This window comes from Antechinus flavipes, chromosome 2 (genome assembly GCF_016432865.1).
Source record: "Antechinus flavipes isolate AdamAnt ecotype Samford, QLD, Australia chromosome 2, AdamAnt_v2, whole genome shotgun sequence".
Taxonomy (NCBI): Eukaryota; Metazoa; Chordata; class Mammalia; order Dasyuromorphia; family Dasyuridae; genus Antechinus; species Antechinus flavipes.
The window spans coordinates 407,663,005-407,685,445 of record NC_067399.1 but is presented as its reverse complement, the minus strand read 5'-3'; the positions used below and the strand labels follow the sequence as shown (position 1 = coordinate 407,685,445).

Here is a 22,441-nt window from a genome sequence, read left to right as displayed (position 1 = left end):
CCTCTGGAAGGGCTTTGTTCATTGCATGATAGTCACCACGAGGATGGACAAGAATAGAGTTCAAAATCTTTATTGTCTCCTTTACAGTCTGTGTCCGTCATAGTCTGACCCAGTCTCCTCCAGCAGTCTGCTAGTCCGCCAGTCTCAAGCAGTCTCAGTCTGAGTCTGACTTTGTCCCCAGTTCTCTTAGCCCTTAAATACCCTATTATAATTACATCATTACAGTATACTGAGTATAAGCCAATCTAGAGTGATTATAATGTTATATCAAACTAGAGTGATTATATCATATCAAACTTAAGTAATTATATCATTATATCATACTAGATAAATGTGAACTAGAGAACCATTATCTCACCAATTCCATTGAGTTAACACCTTGTTTCAAGAATACTTATTTCAAGTATACTTCTCCAAAGTTCTGGCTCTCTACAGTAGAGTATACAAGAACAGGTGCTTTTCACCTAAAGGTCAGGGAACTGTGGGACTAATCCTTCTCTTGAAAATCCCTTGGGGCAAGTCAAAAGAGATATTCATAACAAAGTCTTGTGGACATGGAATTGAGAGACCTGGATTCATGTCCCAGATCCAACAATGCATGATTGTGGGCAGGACTAGCATAATTTACTTCCAAGGGAGCCAGCAGACCAATGGAAACCCAACAAATGAGATTCCCTATAACTAGAAGCAGAATTGGAAGTTTCCAGGATAAAAACCTTTTTTGCATTTTCACTTTTTCCATATTATCCTATTTAGGTACTTAACCTCTATGATTTTGGAGTTGGATGGACTTCTCACCTTGGAAGTACTCTCCACCATTGAAGCCTCTTCCTCTGGTGGAGGAACCTTTAGAACCTTTATTTTAAAGATGGCACATAGGCTAATCCCATCTTTTTTTCTTCTTGAGGCTGTATTCTTAATCTTCCAGACTTTCTCCATGCTTCACCCCCTCCAACACTCCCTCCTTCCCATTTCAGCTTCTTTTTATGGGTTTTTCTCCCTCATTAGAATGGGACTCTCTTATTTTCATCCCTAGCATGTAGCAGAGTATCTGGCACATAGTGAGATCTTGTTAAATGTTTGCTGACTCAACTAAGACTACTTTGTATTAGTGTTAGGCTTTAACTTTCAGAATAAAGGAATGATTATGCAAAAGAGAATAAAACTCTTGTGGGGCCAGTGAACTACAAAGTAGCACTGTTTGTTTTCACAAAGGTGGTATCTTTTTTTAACATCAGGTATTTTCCCCCAAAAGATTTTCTAGCTAATGCCAGAAGAAGTTTGATACTTTTAAAGTGTTTGCTAACAATGAATCTCTTAATGTTCCCATCTATCTATCTACCTATAAAAAGAACAACAACTGGCATAGTGGAATTAGAGTTAAGAAATCTGGGTATAATACCACTTAAATAATCTACATTAAAGAAAGGATTATTATCAGTCAAGTACTTTGCAAACTTTAAAACTATATAGTTATAAGTTAACATCATTATCCATGTAACATGATGGGGCTATTTCAGGAGCTTTGTGGTCGGCAGAGCCACAGAAAGATTGCCATATATTTTCAGATACAACCAAAATATGAACTGTTTCATTTGACTATACTTGTTACAAAAGGCAGAAGAGTTGAGGATTAGGACTAGGAGTTAGTGATAGTGTTAGAAATACATTCTTGACACTGAAAATCAGATATGGAGGAAAATTTATTAAAGAAGAATCTTTAGAAATACTCTTAATATTTTTGGCCAGAAGCAGGTCCCATTCCTCTTCTGGAAGAGGGAGCCAGGACACAGAAGTGTGAATCTTTATACTTGCTAGTATGGCACAAGCCCCTCCCTTATGAGAATTGATTGTCTGTTTCTTACGGAGTACAATCTTTCTGATCCATCCACTACATGTTTCCCCTTAATATGTATAAACCATGTCTTCCATAATACATCCCATGTTCAAAATGGCAGAAAACTCCTCTTATGGGGTGTATTGTCTAATATTCAATTAGTCTATTAAGCAGGTGCAATAGTGATTTGGACAAGTCAGGCCACTGACCCCAACTAGTTTGGGCTGGATGGGCTATTATCAAGTTTGTGGTTTTCTCAAAACTCTTTCTGATTGGCTGAATCCACCTGTGCCTTCCCAGCTCCCCAATTCCTAGTTTGCTCAAAGCTTCTATTGATAACCCAATTGTTCTATGGAATCTTAACCTTTCTTAACCTCACCGTTCTGAAAATCTATCCCATGCTACCTCAAAGCTTGCAACACAGTGGAAACCCAACTTTTCAGTATTTCTTACAATAGTGATAGAAAAATTTTTTAAAGTGTCCATTTAAGAGTTTCATTTTTAAAATACAAAAAAAAAAAAAATAACGGAAGGAAGGTTAAAAGGGAATACAGACAAGCAGGGCAGTACTGCTGTGATATTGCTGAATAACCTATGTACTTTAAAAAAGACAAGTTGTAGATAAGATTGTGTTCAGCCCACTGAGCATGGACAGATAGATTTCATGGTTGCTGCTATGGTCCAGAAAGGTGTAAAACAAGATTCATCTTTATGTTCTGGTTTTGGTGAAGTATAAAGGGTTCATGTTCTCATGGAGGCCCTATTCCTCCTTTTTAAAGTAACTGGGAAAGTATGCTAATGTTAGAGGAAGTGGAAAGCTCACTTCTAATCCCAGAATCAAAATGTTGCAGATTTTGGTGGTTCTGAAGAATTAAAGCCCAGTGAAGTTACTTTAAAAAAAAAGAAACAACTGAAACAAAAAATCCTGTTCTAAGGACTTGGATACCACTGTGATCATTATAAGAGTTGACATTTGTATAGGTTAAGATTGACAAAATGCTTTGCATATAGTTAAGCATGGTATCTCCCTTGGGATTCACAAGCCTGTGAGATAGTTGGCATTTTATTTTGCTGATGATAAAATTGAAACTCAGAGAGACCATGACATACCTATCATCATAGGTATTTGAATCTGGGCTTTCCCAACTCCAAATTCAATTCTCCCATATGTCAAGCAAAGCTATAACAGAAAGAGCCCTGGGAATTATGAGACTTGGGGTCACTAATACATTGTGTGTGAAAAGTCTGGGTGTTCACCTTAGGGAAGTCACTCCAGCTCCAAAGCCTCAGTTTATCAGTAAGATGTGCTGAGTCTATTTTCTGAGGTATCTCCTTGGAGATTTCTTTAATTGCTTATACTATGGAAGGAAAAGAATGAGACTAGTATCCTAAGTGAGTGACCCAGTAGAGAAAGGATAAAACCAATTTCTAGAAAAAGACATTCTCTGAAAAATCAATAGCTTTTTTCCAATGCCTTCCTCCAGCAGCAAGTATATACACACTGATTATGCATCAACTGATTGCCAAAGGCAGGGCCAGGCTTATTTAGTTGGCTTTCCTCTGTTTCAAATTAAGTAAGTTCAATATTGATAAGAAATGTTTATGTTGCCACTTGGGCTGATTATATCTTGTTTCTCCTTTATTGCCTCAGTCCAGGCGGGTAAATGTTCCGCAGTAAATAGCTACAGTGATTAGTCTACCCAGGCTCCATCACCTCTGGGACATCCCTTTAATCATTACCCTTTAGCCAACTGCCACCTTGTGGTGATGGAGCAGATTTTAAAATGCTTTATTTAAAACAAGTCATAGCTAATAATAAGCAAAAGATGCTTTTTTTCCCATAGCTATACCAGCTTAGTGAAAGGAGAAAGAAGGGACCAATGGATTATATTCTAGCTTTTTACATCACTACCCTTTCTCCCTTTCATTAAAGTTAAATTGATAACTCTTCTTTTTCCCACTACAGAGATTTTACAGTATCCCTCTCAATTTCTTGTCATATTGTCACACAAGGAAATCTCATTTCCTTGTCACAAGTAAAAAGTTGAATAATGTCAACCAATAAACTACCATTTCAGACAGAATATACAACATTAAACATCCATAGTTCCCCATCTATCTTCCCAGAGAAGAGAAATATATTTAATTATTTACATTGAGGGAAAATATCAGTCAATGATTTTTAGGCCGAAATCAGTAACCATTTAGTGTTACTACAGTAATGTTGTTAGTTGTGTATATTCTGCTTTCTTTGATCTGTATCAGTTCAAACAAGTCTTCTCATATTTCTCTGAATTTTCATATTCATCATTTCTTACAGAATAACATTTATGCCTATATATCTTATTATTCAGTCCCTATTAAATGGGTACCCCTTTTCATTTATCTGTTTTGTTTTGCTAGTGTTCTTAAATTTGGTATATATAAAACAGTTTGTTCTAATTCTGGCTTTCTTAGAGAATATAACTCCCCTCCCCCCTATGATAATTGGAGTTAAGTGACCTGCCTGGGATCAAATAGCTAATAAGTGTTGTGTCTGAATCTAGATTTGTACTTAGGTCCTCCTGAGTTCAGGGCCAATGCTCATCCACCAAATCATCTAGCTGCCCCTAGAGTACATAACTTCTAACAGGATAGCTGGGTTAAAGGTTGTTGCTATTCTAGAATTGTTCCAAACTGTTTCTTAGAATTATTAGACCAATCTAAAGCTTCTCCAACATATATGTTCTAAAAAAATTTTTTTTATCCATCTCATATATAAAATGTAAAACTAGTTCTTCTCTTCTGTCATTGGGAAAAACAAAAACATTTTCACTTCAACCAAAACATGTCAATTTTCTATAGGATGCCACAAAGTGAAGGGTTCAGTTCCCTATCACTCCTACTGTGTGGTTATAAACTTTTAACACTGACTAGTTGTGTGATTTTAAACAAGTCAACATTCTTGAGTCTCTATTTTCTCACCTATAAAATGAAGAAGTTGAGCTATATACTCTCTTTGTTGTTTAGTCATTTTTAGTTGGGTCCAATTCTTCATAACCCCATTTGGAGTTTTCTTGGCAGAAACACCGAAATTGTTTATCATTTCCTTCTCCAGCATTTTACAGATGAGGAAACTGAGACAAACAGGTTAAATGATTTGCTGAGAGTCACACAGCAACTAAGTGTCTGATATGAACTCAGAAAGCTTAGGCTTCCTGACTCCAGGTCCAACACTCTTATCCTCTGGTCACCTATAGCCCAGATAATCTCTAAGGCTTATCAAGTTATGTTAGAGCTAGATGAGACTTAAGAGTTCATCTTGTGCAATTTCTCTTACTTAGAGATGAGGAAATGGAGATCTAGAAAGGCTAAGTGGCTTGCCTTCACCAAAAAGAAGACTCAAGATCACAGCGAAGTACGGTACAGCTAAGAACTAAATTCATGTCTTCTGTCTCCTAGGCCCACCTACCAACTCCAAAATTTTCATTTCAGTCATGTTCCTAAAAAGCAGAGGATTGTTTCCTCAGTTTGTTTCTTTTGGTGAGGGGGAAAAACCTTTAACCCACAGTTTTAGGTGTATCTGTCATTTGATGTTGTTGTGTTCAAATTTTCATGATCCCATTTGGGAGGGCTTTCTTGACAAAGATAATGGAGTGGTTTGCCATTTTTTTCTCCAATTCATTTTACAGATGAGCAAACTGAGATAAACAAGGTTTGCCCAGGGCTTCACTAGAGTTAAGTTTTTGAGGCTGGATTTAAACTCAGGTCCTCCTAACTCCAGGTCCATTGCTCCCTCTAGTTCACCTGTCCCCTCATTAGTATCTTAACACCTTCTCTGAACATGCACAATAAACTGGTAACCATTATAGCAAATCATTTGGGCAACTTGATGACACATTTTAGTAGAACAAAAAGGAAATAGGTTGATGATAACTGTAAGCTACTCCTAACAGTAAGAACTTACAAAGATATTGCCATAGCTTAAAGCTGACAAATGCTAATTCAAATGTATTTGGTTACAAGTAAAGGGTGGGAAAACTGTGCTAGTTACCTCAGGGAAGATCAAGATAATATGTTTAGTAAAGAAAAGGTACTAAGCTGCAACATTTTTTCATTTTTTTCTAATTTCAGGTAGGTATTCACAACCAGTATGGGATTTCTCCCCATGAAAAAGATTTGTCAAAAATTAGCAGAAACCAAAAACAGCCAGTGTGTTATTAAAATCATATTTATTGTAGTTCTCAGACTTCATGTACAGTACTTATAACTAAAGCAGAACATCACAGATTCACATTAAAGTTCTTAGCAGCAATTCATCTCTACAGAGCAACTGTTTGGGTGAACTTGACAGTTAGAAGCAATTTACAAAATAGATTCCAACTCATGGTTTTTCCCATTATAGCTGGTATCTGAATAGTGCAAATAGAAATGCCTATGTTCACCCCAGTTTAGCTTTTTCTAGAAAAAGAATAGTATGTCAGGGTGTAGTTAGACATCAACAGAACCCCTGGGGGGATAAGATATCAACGAGAAGGGTTCTTGAGGAGGTAAATAACCTACTTTTCCCAACATTATCTGCTGTTTGCTTTACTGTCATGGCAACTGGATAATGGGTCCTAGCCCAGGGGGTGCCTCCAGGACTAGAACACTTGAGAATCAACCAGTTCCATCTTAAATAATGCCCTTTAAAAAAATTAAATATTTTCTCTAGATATAATAGGATAATATTAGCTATAGCTGCATTTTGTTCCAAAGCTATGCAAATCAAAAGTAAGTGCAAAAGTAATGGGACTGACTTTCATATCTTTCCTGAGAGACAGTTCCCATTTTTTCAGAAGGGATTAAAAAACCAAAAAAACAAACAAACAAACAAAACAACCAATCATATGCCTTCACATAGGCTGATCAAATTATTCTTTATTCTAAGTGAATACATGATAGATTGAAGATTTCTGGTATACTTATTTTTCTCCCCTAGATCTCCTGAACCATCTTAGGCTGATGCTTGACATAAATCTTTTGGTTCTGTTAGATGAGAAAAAGAACCCTTCCAGACACATTCAAAAAGACTCACATGCAGAGCAAAGGATTCTTCTCTTCTTCCTTCCATATCCCTGGAATTCTGACTGTAGAGTAATTAAATCAATTTGCCAGGAAAAAAAGATTAGCTGGCTTTTTCAACATTAGCTAGGTAGGTCAGGTTTTCCTTGCTTTAGCCCACTGAAGAAATCTTGAACAAACATGTACTAAATGCTGATTATGTATGTGGCTGTGAGATACAGGCTGAAGCCAAATAAATGATTAAATTTTATTGTTTAAAAGGATTCTTTCTAGCGAACTCTGTACCTGACCTATTGTGAAATGAGAAATTTCAAAGACTGTATTTAGAGGTCATTATTACTCCTGTACCAACAGTTGTATCATCATAGAATTTGCCTTAAAACAAAAACAAAAACCACACACACACTGTTTAGGGGTAGCACCAGTGAATGGCTGAATGTCTTTGGATGCCTTCTTTCCTAGGAAAAACATTTAGGTGAATTTGACAGGTGGAAATAATTTATAAAATATAGTCCAATGTATAATTTTCCATTGGCAGCTAACATAAGTGGAAGTTAAAAAAATTAATATTCACAATATAAACTTTTTCTAGAAAGACAGGAAAAGACCAAGTCTACTTCCACATGAATTCTATACAATTCTGTCTATAAAGGGGAGAATGGTTGACCAAGTCTACTTCCACATGAATTCTATACAATTCTGTCTATAAAGGGGAGAATGGTTGCCTGACTTTTCATGGCAACAATTTTTGTACAAGATGGGCCCAATTAATACACACAATGCATCCCCTGAAGGGGTTGAAAGTACTGAATTCACAATATTTGAAGTTACAATTATTTAAAATAATAATTCCAGTCCAATCGAAACAGAAAATGCAAATTTGAATATGATGACCTCATTAGCTAGGCTCATTTGCATTAATTCTAAGACCTGGTTATGCTTCTAATTTTCAATTTTGCTAATTTATTGTTCTGATTTGATGCACACAATCTGTGCAGAAAAGAGTGTTTCAAGTATTAAGTTATAGTCACTGCTGAACCTTGGCCAGTGAGATTGCACCTTTGTTCAAAAGGTAGAAAGGATAAAAAAAGGTCAGATAATTCAATAGCAATCTGTCCTTATTACTAGAAAAATAATTTAAAGTGCATTACCTTTAATGATAGGTTTGTAGTAATAACTCTGTATGCACAAAAGGGATCCTGAAATATTGTAAACACATGAAGCTACCCATCCATTTCCCTTTCTGCCCATTCTAATAATCAATAAGAGTCTTCAGCTAATCCCAAAAGTTTCAGCTCTTGAAATGCATGAATGATTTACCACACATATAATAGTCATTTTACCAAAACAATATGACATCCTCTATCTGAACTAAGTTCACTAAATACAGACTATATATGTGTGTTGTTGTTGTTGTTGTTGTTGTTTTTGCTGAGGTAATTGGGATTAAGTGACTTGCCCTGGGTCACACAGTTAGGAATTGTTAAGTGTCTGAGATCACATTTGAACTCAGGTCCTCTTGACTTCAGGGCTGGTACTCTATCCATTGTACACCTAGCTGCCCCCAGACTATATTGTTTTAAGGTCTTTTTATTAAATTAATTGGGATAGATGCTTTTAAGAATCTTATTTTCCCTTTCCTTACACGTTCCCTCATTCTGAAGGTTATGAGTTTAACTACATTTATTGCAACAAACATGAGTTTGTAAAGATAATACCTTTGAGCAACAGATCACCTGAGGAGTGATTTTTCCCTTTCAAAGTTATATTTTTAGGAATGATGAAAAAGTGTTGTTTTTCTTTTCCAAACAGAATAGATGAGGTTTTTTTTTTTTTTTAAAAAGATTGTTCTATTAAGTTTTCAATACAATACCATCTTGTAATTTTTTTTTTTTTTAACTAGACAGTAAACACTGCGGAATCAATAGCCAAGTCATACCCAAGAAGACATCATGATGTATATGATTGATCAAGCATGATGAATCATATACAACTTATAAGACTTATAAAAGCTATTTAGATGAACCCTTTCTGAAACTGACAGAAAAATGATGAGATCCTAAGCACAAGGAATAGCCTACACACTTTAGAGGCAATCAGAAATTATTTACCATTTTTGAAAAATTAGACTATGTCTATTGGAAATCAGCATGATCACTGAAAATTTAGCACATGTTTTTCATAAATCCCTTTGATTATTGTCCTGGGATATGTTTTTTCTGGGAAAGTAAGCATTCACTGTAGTTTTTATTCTGGGACAGAGGTAAGGTGAACTAAAATGGCAATACTGGTAGGTGGGGCTGGTGCCCATGTTGCCACATATACCTTCCCAAATCCAATTTTTGAAGACTGACTTTTTTGGAAAAATATTATAAGGATCATATAACTGAGTCACTCATTTTGTCAAGTTTTAAAAGTTATTTCCATTCAAATGCTATATAATTTTCTAACACTAGCATCTACAATTAGCTTTTAGAAATAGAATTCTTAAAATTATTTAAAAATTTAAAAGCTCCCCATGATTTTCCCTTTGAAGGTGAGGCACTTTTAGGGACTTGTTCTTTTGTTGGCACTATAACCCCCTATTCTAGAGGCAGTCCAGGACAGATTCTTTAAAAATACCAAAGGAAAAGACAAAGAATGGAGAGGGTGATTCCCAAATTGGCATTGTCTTCACATTTGTGGTATTTTCTAAGGAATACAATTACTCCTTAGAAGATGGGAATGGAACACAGACATTCTTAAGAACCTGACTATCTTTTGGTTTTAAAGTTTTTGGAAGATCACATATATCCCTAATGACAAATAATTACTATCTTATTGACATAGCACCTGCCTTGACCACAAGATAACAAACCTTAAAAAGCTAAGAAAGTTAGTAAAACCATAGCTGGCACTTAAATAACAGACTTTGTTTTCAAAATGCTTTTCAGGTTTTTCTTCCCAATACCCCTGTGAGGTAGGTATCTTATTTCCCCATTTGACTGATGGGGAAAACTGAGGCAGCAAGGGGTTACTGACTTACCTATAATCACAATATGAAAAAGCAGCAGGATGCAAATCAACTTTCTATACCTGAGCTCCAACTCCTTCTCTAAGGGTTTCTGCCACAAGTTACACAGCACTTTTCTTTCCGTATACTTGAGCAACTAACTAATTAATGAGCTTATTATCATTCTGCACAAAAGCTAACTCTCGCTATAGGGGAAAAAAAAGGAAAGAAAACAGTCAATCCAAAAACAGTTAAATAATGTCTAACAGTTTGTTTCAGGATGTAGCCTGTTTCATATTGGCTCAGTTAAAGAGCAAAAGATCACTACAGTAGAAGCACAACAGATGGTTGGAAGTCACATTTCTATGGTGTTCTTGTTGCACGTACCACCTTGGGTTACAATGTCCCTCTGAAATGAATGCTACCTATGATCGCAGGTTGCAAAAGCCTCTTTGGCCAGATATAAGGGAGAAATAACCTCCCCATTTCACATTAGAATCAAGCAAAAAGCACCCTTTGTTCCCAGCTCCAAGAGAAGGAGTTCTAGCAATTAAGATATGTGTATGTCACTGAGTTTATACTGAACTCACTTAAGCTAAATTAAGCACAATAATTTGCATGGCACCACAAATGCCACACAGCTTACAGGACAACTCTTATTGCATTGAATGCCATGCCACACCAGCTCATGCACCAACAGCATGCCACAAAAGTCAGGGACAGCAAAAGGACAAGAAGATAGGACACAATTCCTATCTGATCCACCGTACACAGAAAGTAACTTTATCAGGCCAGTAAACATATTAATCAAGCTACTGAATTTGCAATGATAATAGGGACAACTATGGTATATTAAATGCTGGGTGTTTATAACATACCACCTGAACAAATCCCACTTACAAGTTGGTGAGTTCCATGGATGTTAAGAATATTCAATAAAGCTCATAAATTCTAGTCCCTGATCAGGAGAAAGTCCAGAAAGATGAATGATACAATGTAAAATGCAGTGGTAAGTGTAGAGATGGCATTGCAATTCATATCATTATCTCTTAAAAAGAAATTCCATGAGCACTCACCACAGACACCACATCATTTTAAGACAGGATTCTTTTTTTCATGTTGTGGTGTCTGTGGTAAGTTACAGACATATGACTCCAGTAAGAGTCAAAAAGGCCATCCTTTTTCTATTTTTATCTCAAGACTATTGATAGTAGCACATGAAATCAAATCTAATTTATATCTATGTATAAATGAAAAGATTTGTATTTTATAATGATGCTTTCTACCTCTGAACAGCCACTCATTCTAAAAAGGGTCTGTCTTTTTTATGTGGTAGCAGGTTATCCCCATCTTTGTGGACAAGCAGATATGCCACAGGGTTCTAGACTCAGCTCCTTCCTCTATATATCTATGGTCAGAGGGAATCACTTCAAATTAGCTTTTCACTGGGATGCTAAGAAGCACAGTGCAAATGTAATTCATGCGGTTTATTTCTAAAAATAAAATACTCAAAGCTCAGCTGATCACTGGGCAAGGTGGACAAGCAGAACATTCTCTCCTCGGATAAATATCTGGTTAATGTGCCGTGTGAATACCTGCTGGTAATCTACTTTAGGCTTCTGTCTTTTCTTACGAGATCGGCCCCTTGAATTAGAACCCCCTGCACTAGAGCCCTCTGTCCGTGTAGTCCTGCCTGACAAGTCAGACCTGGAAACTTCCTTTCCAGCTGTCAGAAGTGAAGAAGGTGCTGAACGGGAACGTTTCTGTGATCCCCGATCCTCATCTTCTCTCCCCCACACTGTGGCCATCTTCCAAGTAGATGTTTGTGAATATCGGGACAATGTAGAGTCCTCAACCATCGACCTGGAGTCAGCTTCCTTTTTAGAGGAATCCTGAAGTTTGAGTCGGTCAAACAGCTGAAAGGAAACAAGTCAAACATTAGTTACTCTCTTGACATTGTATATTCCTTTTTAAAAACATCCATTCCTATCATTTTAGGGCTGTGGCTTTACCTTTCTAAATCAGTCAACACCAATTTTTCCCTTTCTAACCAGTAATTAAGTCAATAAAGAAATAATTAAGATAAAAGTCACCTGCCATGTTATATGGCATTATGTTATGAGGATAAATAAGTTTATTTTTATACTAAACTAAAAGATATTTCATTTTCAGGTCATGCAACTTGTTAGATAAGTCACATGTAGATCAGATTTAACTGGGGTGTATGGTATAGAGTAATCAAGACTCTACCATCATCATATCTTGTTTCCAGCAATTAAGGCTTTCATTAATTAGAAATGTGAGAAATAGTGATACACTACTCATCTTTTTTCCCGTTTTACTTCTCCCACCCCATTCCTATACCTTATTATTCAGTATTAATACTGAAAACACAGTAGGTTATTAATAAGTAGAGGAAAAATTCTTACCCTGGTGAGAGTTAAAGGAGGTTCACGTTCAAATGCTTTCCCCAGAACTGGTTTTCTGTAAGTCTCATCCACATCGGTAAGTGCCTTTGGGGAGGAAAAAAAAAAAAAAAAAAAAAAAAAAGGAAAATTGTAAGTGTTATCAAAAATCCCAACATCCAATGCTTTCAAAAAAGCACATTCCTCTTTAGGCAGGCACAATCACTAGCTATCTTGATTCACAAAAAGGAGAAAATAAGTAGCACTGGTAACAAACAACTACAAGTAATTTTCATATTGTTGACAAATCGTCTATGGTTAAAACTCACAAAGTCTCAAAAATCCACTTTTACTTGTGATCTTTATTGATTTTTTTACTCCCTGAAAATCCTCTGGCAACACCAAAATGTGACTCCTGCATTGCTCATTCCCATTTTGGGGGCCATTCCAAATATTCTCTAGTTTCCTTCCCTTCCCTGCTATCTATGTCAGCAACTAATAGGAAATGTTACACACAAACCATTAATGACTGCCTAGTGAATCAGATCCCATGACATCACTACTATCATGTATTAATTATCACCTACTACCTTCCCTTTGATAGTTTTTAAGAATAAGACATCATTTGTCAACTCTGTTTAGGAAAATGTATGTGAGGGGTGTTAAAATGCACTGAATAACTTAGAAAAGTTGTAGGAGGAAGGTAACCACAACTCTTGGAGAAGAAACTCCTGAATGATGACACCTATATATTACCTTGTATTATAGTTATTTGTGTACATGTCTTCTCTCCATTACTAGATTGTAAGTTCCTGGAGGGCAGAGTCTTTGTCTTATATATCTTTGTATCCCCCCTACAGTGTCCAGCACAGGGCTTTGCATATAATAGATGCTCAAAGAATACCTGTTGAATGAATGGATAAGAGAATTGGATTTGGGGGAAAAGAAGAAAGTGGAGTACAGATCTTATGCCTGTTCCAGGAGAGCTCAAGGACAGCAGCTCTTCTCTAATGCAGTTATCAGTATAACTGCTATACTAAAAAGATTATATTGCTTCTCTAATCAAATAAAGGAGTTAATCTCTATGAGAGCCCCATAAAAAGAACTAATTACCATATTCCAGAACTTGTCAAATGCAACCAGGAAGCCAGAGCAGACACCTCTAAGCCCTTTGAAAGTGCGAATGTGAACATTGACCTTCACCCCTTCTCTGATGCAGCGATGAAGTTCACCCAGTGGACTGCCCTCATGCACTGGAATAAAAAGAGAACAGTCAGGATAGCAAGATATTTATGCCAAGAATCACTGAAACAGAGTTTCTTACTAAATGATTAACTGAATAAAGTCCAATATATTTTCTATTTTGTCTGCTCTGTATACCACAACTTTTTATGTATATTCTATAGTAAAACTGTACTGCTCCCTGTTCCATGAGTATGTTCCACAATGCATGCTCTATGCTTCACAACATAGCACTCCCAACCCTTCCACCTCCTTCAACCACACAGGAGGAATACTAGGCTGGGGGAGACAATCATTTAAAACAAGCTAGGGGAAGTAACTAAAACTGTACTTTACTCCTGGTCCTTACTCAGCAATAACTCCCTTTCAAAATTTTAGGCATTATTATTCATGTCACCTGTTAGTACTACTATGACTAATAACTTTCTTCTTATCCCTAGTTCACTCAACTAACTACCCACTACATAAGTGCAAACTTCTCAATTTCTGCCTCTCATCCCCTTATTCATATCCTCCTCAACTTTACTCATCTCTCACCTCAACCTTGCCCACCCATTCTACTATGCCTTCTGGAATTCCTGTTCACAATGAACAAACTATTTGGATCTTTTTCTATCATTCTCCTTCTATTTACTGAAAGAAGTTTTCCTAGATGATTGCACCTGTGATTAACCTTTTCATCAGTACTCCAAACAATGATACCCTGAAGGGAAGTCAGAATACTCTCTGCTCCTCCACTATCACTTCCAGACTTTCCTGTTACTGATGTCACTCAGCAACTTCTCTTCTTTATAATTCACTCAGTTAAAGTTTTCCAACTTATCCAGATAATTTGTAGTAGCTGGCCTCCAAGCCATTCTCTCTTCAAAAGTAGGTCAGCATCTGGCTCACCTTCTTCTTCCTAACAAAGTCCTGACTTTCGAGTTGGAAAGATCAATATCCATTATTGATGCTCCTCCAAATTATCTGACTTCCCAATTTTTCATTCTCTTTCAACACAGGAAAGGTCAGATCTTGACTGTCACCATTATCAACAACTGTTGCACTTTTTTATTCAGAAACTCAGACATTCTGTGACTTTTTCTCCTAGCATCCCCTCTCTCCCTATGTCTCATCTCTCCTAAATGTACTCTTAACTCTGACTGAAATTTTCAATTCCTCTACTTTTTAATATATTCTAAAGCTATTACCTCAACTCTGGTTTAATTTTCTTTTCTTTTCTTTTCTTTTTTTTTTTTTTTTCCAATTCTGACTCCATAAATTTAGCAAACCAACTCCAAACTGCATTTCATTACTGTTAAACCTATCTTGCCAAATCTCAGACCTGCATTCCTCCCACCATCCATCTCCCTGTTCCTATCTACATAATGCTGAAGAAGGCTAAAGGAAAGCATACAATAATGTCAAATAGGTGCATTGTACATTCATGTACTTCAGTTTTTCTTTCTTTGCAACAAAGCAATCTTTTGCTTTTTCTTCTTCTCATCTCTTCATCGCAGAACCTTTTGATATTATCTCCTACTCTTCTTCCTTTTTCCCATTCTCTGACAAAAAGGTGTACATCCTCCTTTCCTGAAGTCAACCCCTCCATGTGTTCCCTAGATCACATTTCTTCCTATTTTTTTTCCAGCAAATGGCAACCTTAATTACCAACTTTAAAATTTCACTCTCACACTGGTTCCTTCCCTGTCTTCAAATATGTCGAATCTTTCTTCTAATAAAAGACAAAAACAAAAAACAAAAACCTTCACTAGAAACTACCATCTTCTCAAGCTATTGTTTTGTATCTCTTTCCCCTTTCTCTCAGCTAAATTACTATTTTTAAAAATATCTATACTTACAGCCTTTATTCCCTCTTCTTTACTTCCTAACTCTTTGTAATTTGGCTTCTAACTTCATCACTATGCTAAAACTGTTCTTTCCAAAGTTATCAGTAATTTTTTAATCAATAAATCAGATGGTTTTTTCTCAGGCCTCATTCTTCTCAACCTATCTGCATTATTTTACACTGTAGACCACTTTCTCTTAAAAGACATGTTCTACCCTCGGCTTTGTGACACTACTCTATTGGTTTTCATCTGTTCCTTCTCAGTCTCTTCTATGGTTTCATTATTGAAACCCAGTCTTTAAATCTAGGTGTATCCCAAGAGTCCTAAACTCTCTTTCATCTCTACACTCTTGGTGATCTCATCAGTTCCCATAGGTTGGTCATCATCTCTTTGGAGATAACTTTATATCCAAACTCCAGTTCTTTCCCCTAAGCTTCAGTCAATTAATTTATTGGGCATTTCAAACTGGATGTCCTATTAAAAACCTCAAAACTCAACATGTCTAAAACAGAACTTAATCATCTTTTCTCCAAAACACTTCCCCCCCCCCACCCAAACATCCCCATTTCTGTTGAAGGTATCACCATTCTTTCAGTTTTCCAAGTTCAAAACCTTGGCATTATCTTAAGATCATTATTCCCCCTCACCTACATTTTGGCATATCAGTTGACAAACTCTGCCATTTCTTCCTTCATGATATCGTTTGCAGTTAGCACCTTTTCTCTATTCCCACAACTACTTTAATTCAAGTGTATAACAATTCTTGCCTAGGATACTGCAATGACATCCTAAATTGTCTTCTTGCCTCAAGTTGCACCTCATTCCATTCATTTTAGACACTCTTGCCAAAGTCATTTTCCTTAACACAGATTTGACCATGCCATTCCCTGCTCAATAAACTTCACTGGTTCACTATGCCCATTTAACCTATAACCTTTCTTTGGCTGTGATCTAGCTAAACTGGCCTTTATATTCTTCAAACATGCCACTCTTATTTCCTATCTTTATACCTTTGCATTGGCCATAACCTGAAACATACTCCTTCCTCACTTCCAAATAAAAGATTCCTTCTCTTCCTTCAAGACAATGTTCTAGCAACACTATCAGGAAGCCTTTCTTCATGATCCCCTTTATGCTCTTCCCCAAACTATTTCATATTTCACTAATGTATATATATTATCTTTGTGCTGACTTTGTATATACATACATACAAATACACATGTACACATAACACAAACACATACACATAAATATAATGCACACAGACACACACATATGCACTTGTCTCCCATGTCAGAACATAAGCGTCTTGAGAGTAGGACTTTAAATTTTATGATTCTATCTTCAGCATACAGAAGCTGACATATAGCAAGCATATAACAATTATAGCTGACACTGACTGGAATTATTCTCCCTATCTCACTACCTGGAATACCAGCTACCTTTCAAGGAAATTCCCTGATCAACCCCAGTCAAAAAGGATCTTTCTCTTTTCATTAGTCTGATGGCACTAGGACTATACTTGCTTATGCACTTACTATGCTTTCTTTTGTATTATGGTTGTGTAGATATTTTATTCCCCTAATATACTATAAGCTCCTTAAGGGCAGAGTCTTGGTCTCTTCTATCTTTGTGACTCTCTCAGAGCCCAATATAGTGCCCTGCACACAATAGGCATTTAATAAATGGATGATGAATGAACTTTAAAACTCTGCCCAACCCCAGAACAGAAGTTTATGTTGTGATATGTCTCACTGCTGCATTATCCACACATAGCAAAATGTTAAGTCCCCCAAATAATATGGCAAAATCATGTATATATGTGTGTTTGTATGAATATATGTATGTATACATACTTATTTATAAATATGTGGAGTACACATACATTTTATAATACATATGGCCTGTAACATCCACTAGAATGAAGATTTTCTTCTTAAGTTGGCTCACTCTATTATCTATCATATCAAATCTAAACAGTGCTGTTTTCAAAGTTTTCTAAAAAAAGTTCTGTTCCATTCACCTGAATATTTCCCATTCCCCTTGACAAACTTTCTACTCAAGCCAATCTAATCTGTTTCCCACATAACCTGATTATATAGTTGTTCTTTTCAACTCCACATCTTAAGATCCTTCTTGATTCATAAGAACTCAACATGTTTAGAGGAATGAAAAAGTAATAAACTGCCCTAAATACACATAATACTAAGATGTATGCAAATAATGTCTGGGTGTGGTCTACTCCATGTCTGGATTCCCTGCAGTGGGAAACATTTCACTATACATTGTCTTCATATCAAGAGAAATATTGGTTGTGACCAAGCCATGATGATGTAAAAAGGCATATACCAAGCATCTGAATTCTATATGGTGTCATGTAAAAGGAGCACTATGACTCACTGGAGGAATTTTAGGACTATGAAGTTCAGCTTTCACTATTTAATTCAATGAATGATTCTTTTCTAAATGCTTAAGGAATAATGCTACATTTTATTTTTTAATTATTAAGTACTCAGAACATGCTAGCTGTGCTGTACCAAAGATATAGAAGGCAGAATTACTTAGAATGTTCATGCCAACGACCTAATCTGTAGAGTTCTTACTCTGTTGTTATAAAAAAAAAAGTAATAGTCTCCGCCACTGTTTAAATGTCCAGGTTCCTATTTCTCCCTATTCTACTTATGGACTGGCTTGGTGTAGTCCAGACATGGATAAATAGTGGAAATTATTTTTTAATGAAGTGGAGGAAAGAGGATGTGACATGGGAGATTATTTCACCTTGAAAGGTCAATGGAAGAGAAGGTTTGACACAAGTTCACTTCCAGTTCTAAGATTCTATGATCCAAGTAAATAGGAACACTTAGGGGAAATATTTGAATCTTGCTTTAGTCTCCTCTTTCCCAAATCATTACTTAATAATATCTGACAGTATTTAAAGAAAAGTTGAAAAATACTGCTAACTTTAAAATTCTACTTCACCCATACATTTGCAAATAGACAAAAGTCAAAAAGGTGGTTTTAATTTTTGTAAGTATTATTAATTTATAATGTTGGCATACTAATATTACTATCTCTGGATATGTACCAATAAAGTTGGTGACTTTTATGTGCATGTTCCTGAAATAACCTATTTTATGGATATGTTTAAATTCACCTTGATTATTTACTCACCCTGGTGTATATCTAACTGTGTGTGTGTGTGTGTGTGTGAAAATATATACATAAACTGGAAAAATCTTTTTCAAATAATGCTACCATTATCTCATTCCCCAGTTTTAAAATCTAGTTTTAGTACATCAAATCTATCCTTCAGTCTGACCTACAAAGTCCTCTACCAAAATAAGTTTCTACTTCAAACTCCTTATCTCAGGGTTCATTTCTCTTGGTGACTAACACCAAGTTATTTTATTCCATCAAAGCAAATTTGCTTATCATCCTCTGTATATATAACTTTATTCATTTGCACCCTTATATATTTGCACATACTTTTCCAATTTTCTTTTCCAACTCCTTTCCTTTCCTTCCTTCAAAACCTAAGGTTCACTTCTTTTGGGGAGCCTAATGATTCTTATTCTACATTGCCCTGGGTATTCACACACACATTCTGCCCTAGGCATTATTTCTGAATCTCTTGCTTGGGAATGCTATGAATTCGTTTTTATGCACATGTATCATACAAACCTAATTGCTTCAGTGATAATGAGAGATTTCTGTTCCCAGTACAAGTTTTCCAAGCATTCCAGGAATGATTTGGGGTGTGAAAGAACTGACCCTTCGGTTTTTGTTAATTCAAGGGAGTTCAGAGTACTGCTTCTGGGAACAGATTGTTCCAAGAACATTCTCTGGTGTCACCAATGTGCTATGGTCTCTCACAATGTGACATAACTATGGGGACAGTGGCCTTCTAATCAGTGTTATACTCTAAAACCTAGCCATCTAATTCACACAGGAGATATAAAGCCTATTTAGGAACAACTTATAGATATATTGCCTGTGGGCAGACAAGATAAGTTGTAAATTCATGGAAGGAATCCTATGGCATTTACCTTAACTTATTTACAATTCTATATCTTGTCTGTAGAAATGGTTCCCCCCATTCCCCCAATAAACAAACTACTAAGAAAAACCTAAACATCATTCATTTAACACACTGCCTCATTTAAGAGGCATATTATAACAATTAAGCTATCAGGATACAGATGCTTTGAATGGCTAAATAGGTCATTGTGTTCACAGGACAGATGTCAGAACTGCCTGCCATATGACAAAGGTATAAAAGCATTGCTGTGTTTATTACATTTATACAAGACCCAAATCGCACATTCTAATAACCTCTCTCTCCTACAGCTCAACTATCAGAATTTATTAAGAGGTTCCCAGAAATTCCTCTGTGCTATTTGAACCTCTGCAATTTAAAGAAATCCATGATTACAGTAATATGAATCCACACACATAGTTCATGCACCCAGAAAGCATACAAAGTGTTTTTCTCAAGGGCAGCCAATGCATGCCAAATTTCAGATCTTTTGATTAAACAGTGTATGTTTAAAGATTCTGGAATCTATATTAGACTTCTTACATCAGCAGCTGGAAAGCTGGGAGAAAAGGGAGAGGGACTAGGATTCAGAGAAGAGTAGAAGTCCTTAGACTGTCCACAAACTGTAACAGAGACACTTAGTTGAAACTGCTGGCCTAGCAGACTTTCCACTTAACTATGTAAGGAACTTCCTCAAACAAACAAATCAAATAAAAAACTTTCCTCAAATCAAGCAGATTCATTTCAAATCAACCATCAGACTATCTCCTATATCAAACCATGTAGACCCTGATCACATTCTCCAAATCCAACATGCAGATACTCCTTATACTTTCCTATATCTGCAAGGAAATCCTTCCCATATTAGCCACAAAGACCTTCTACAAATCTTCATTATCATTCATACCAACCTTCTCAGTAGCCCTCATATCAGCTAGGTATACCCTTCTCCTCATCAGTGATGCAGGCTCTCTCCTTCCCTAATATCAGGCATGCAGATCCCTCCTAAAATTCCCTATCTTATCCATACGGATCCTTTCCATATTTCTCTTAGAATCACAGGATTATAGGATCATAGATTTAGCACTTGAAGGGATCTTAGAGGCCGTCGGTCATACAAAGACCACATCCCCCACATCAAACATGCTGACCCTCTCTAAAACTTCCTGTCACTCAAATAGACCCTCACCAGAGTCCTCTATACGGATTATGGAGATTCCCCTGCCTCATCCTCTCCAAGAATCAAGCAGTACCATCCCTTCATAATATTAAAACCTGGATCTTTTCCACCTCAGCCATGCAGACCCTCCTCACCGCCCCCCTCCAATCCCGGTCGTGTAGAACTGATTCATTCCCCCACTCCGGATGTGTAGACCCTCTTCACCCCAAACACTGGCTGTGAAGACCCTCCTCATCCCCTAAGCGGGTCTCACAGATCCTTCCCATTGCTCATATCAGCCGTAGACACATATCACCCCACACCCCCAGCCCAGCCATGCAGAATTCTCTTCGCCCACTGACACTCACGGGGCATTCTGGTGAGGACATTACGCGGCGCCTTCCTCCTGCGGCCGGGGCGTCCGCTGCTGCCCTGGCCAGTGGCCCCGGCGTCCGCCTCCTCCTTGGCTACCATGAGCCGGCGGAGCCGCTGGATGCGCTCGGGGTCCGGGACTGGCGCTCCGCGGCGGCGGGAGGTCCGGCGCGCTGAGCCAGAGGCGGACGAAGCGGGGCCGGGGGCCGGGGCGGGAGTGCCCGGAGCTCCGGGGCCAGCCTGACCCCGAGCCCGGCCCCGGCCCCGGCCCCGACCGCCCAGCCGCAGGAAGCTCTCGTACTCGGCCAGGTTGTTGAAGCAGGGAGCGTTAGGGTAGGGGATAGGCGGCAGGCGCGGTGCGTAGAGGGCCAGCAGCGGATCGAAGCGGTCCGAACTGACATCCAGCCGAGGGCTGGGCGGACTCCCGGGGCTCCCCGCCCTGCCCGAGCCCCCTCGCCGCTCCCGCTCCTCCATGTTTGAAACACCCGCAAGCAAAGGACGATGGGAAAAAGGACGCGTCTCCGAGAGCTTGCAGCCAGGGGGCGGCAAAGAGCAGACGCAGCGCAGCGCCGCCGCCACGAGGGGGCAGCAGGGGCCTGCGGGAGAGGCGAGGCGAGTCTAGAGATCTTGGATTGACCACTCGGTGGGAGGTTAGGGATCAGGGGGTAGGGGAGAGAGGTGAACATAAAACAAGAACTTTGGCCATGGTCACCTGGGAAGTAAGCAGTAAACATGAGACTCCGCTACTTCTGAGGAGGTAAGAAAACGTGCTTATTCTACTAGGGTAAGAAAGGACCGTAGAGGCTATTCTGTCGCTTTCTGCGACCCTTGCCACCCCCTTCGGAGGGATTTTTATTGCAGGAGTGCAGAGGAATTGTCCATAGGTAGTATTGTGCATAGTAAATAGCAGTAGCGCTTAAGTGGAGGTCCCCCTGGACCAAAATCCACTGGTTGTTTTTTTTTTTTTTTTAATTAGACCTGGAAGGACCTCAGAAGACACAAGTTCACCTTAGTTATTTTACAGAGGTGGAAACTAAGATCCATCAGATCAGCAACATAAGTAGTACATAGCAGAGTTAGGATTTGAAACCAGGCCCTCCGACTCCAAATCTCGTGTTCTACACCCAAAGCTGACTCTTAGAGCAAATATTGATATTCAGGTGATATGCACTATCTGTGGTTATTTAATTAATGTGCTTTATGGCCAGCTCCCTCCTCAGTAATATATGATTCATGCATGAAGGATAGAGTTGGTAAAAAGGGTTCTGCTTATTTCAATCTGTTAAGACTTACTAGCACTTCCCTTTCTAACTCACCAACGGCCCTTTTCATCTCAGATGTTCCAGGGAAATGAATTAAGTTAAAATTAAAGTTGGGGAATAAATAAAACTGATGGATAGATCCTGGCCATTGCTTTCCTACACTGAAGTGCATAGTCAGGCATACTATTAGGATGTAATAGAAGTCACAGCAATAAACAAGATACTGCATTATTTAATGAGGATTCTTTACAACACCCACTTCTG

The 22,441-nt window shown here is 37.8% G+C and overlaps 1 protein-coding gene across 1 annotated transcript; it reads right to left on the bottom strand.

Moving 5' to 3' along the window:
• Positions 1 to 6,029: 6,029 nt before the first annotated feature.
• LSM11 (LSM11, U7 small nuclear RNA associated) lies at positions 6,030 to 21,420 on the bottom strand. The gene is made up of 4 exons (XM_051978804.1): positions 20,912 to 21,420; positions 13,391 to 13,530; positions 12,302 to 12,385; positions 6,030 to 11,788 (listed from the first exon to the last, which is right to left on the bottom strand). Exons 1-4 carry the CDS (start codon positions 21,387 to 21,389, stop codon positions 11,396 to 11,398), a joined length of 1,095 nt encoding a protein of 364 aa, XP_051834764.1. The 5' UTR covers positions 21,390 to 21,420; the 3' UTR covers positions 6,030 to 11,395.
• Between the last annotated feature and the right edge of the window lie 1,021 nt (positions 21,421 to 22,441).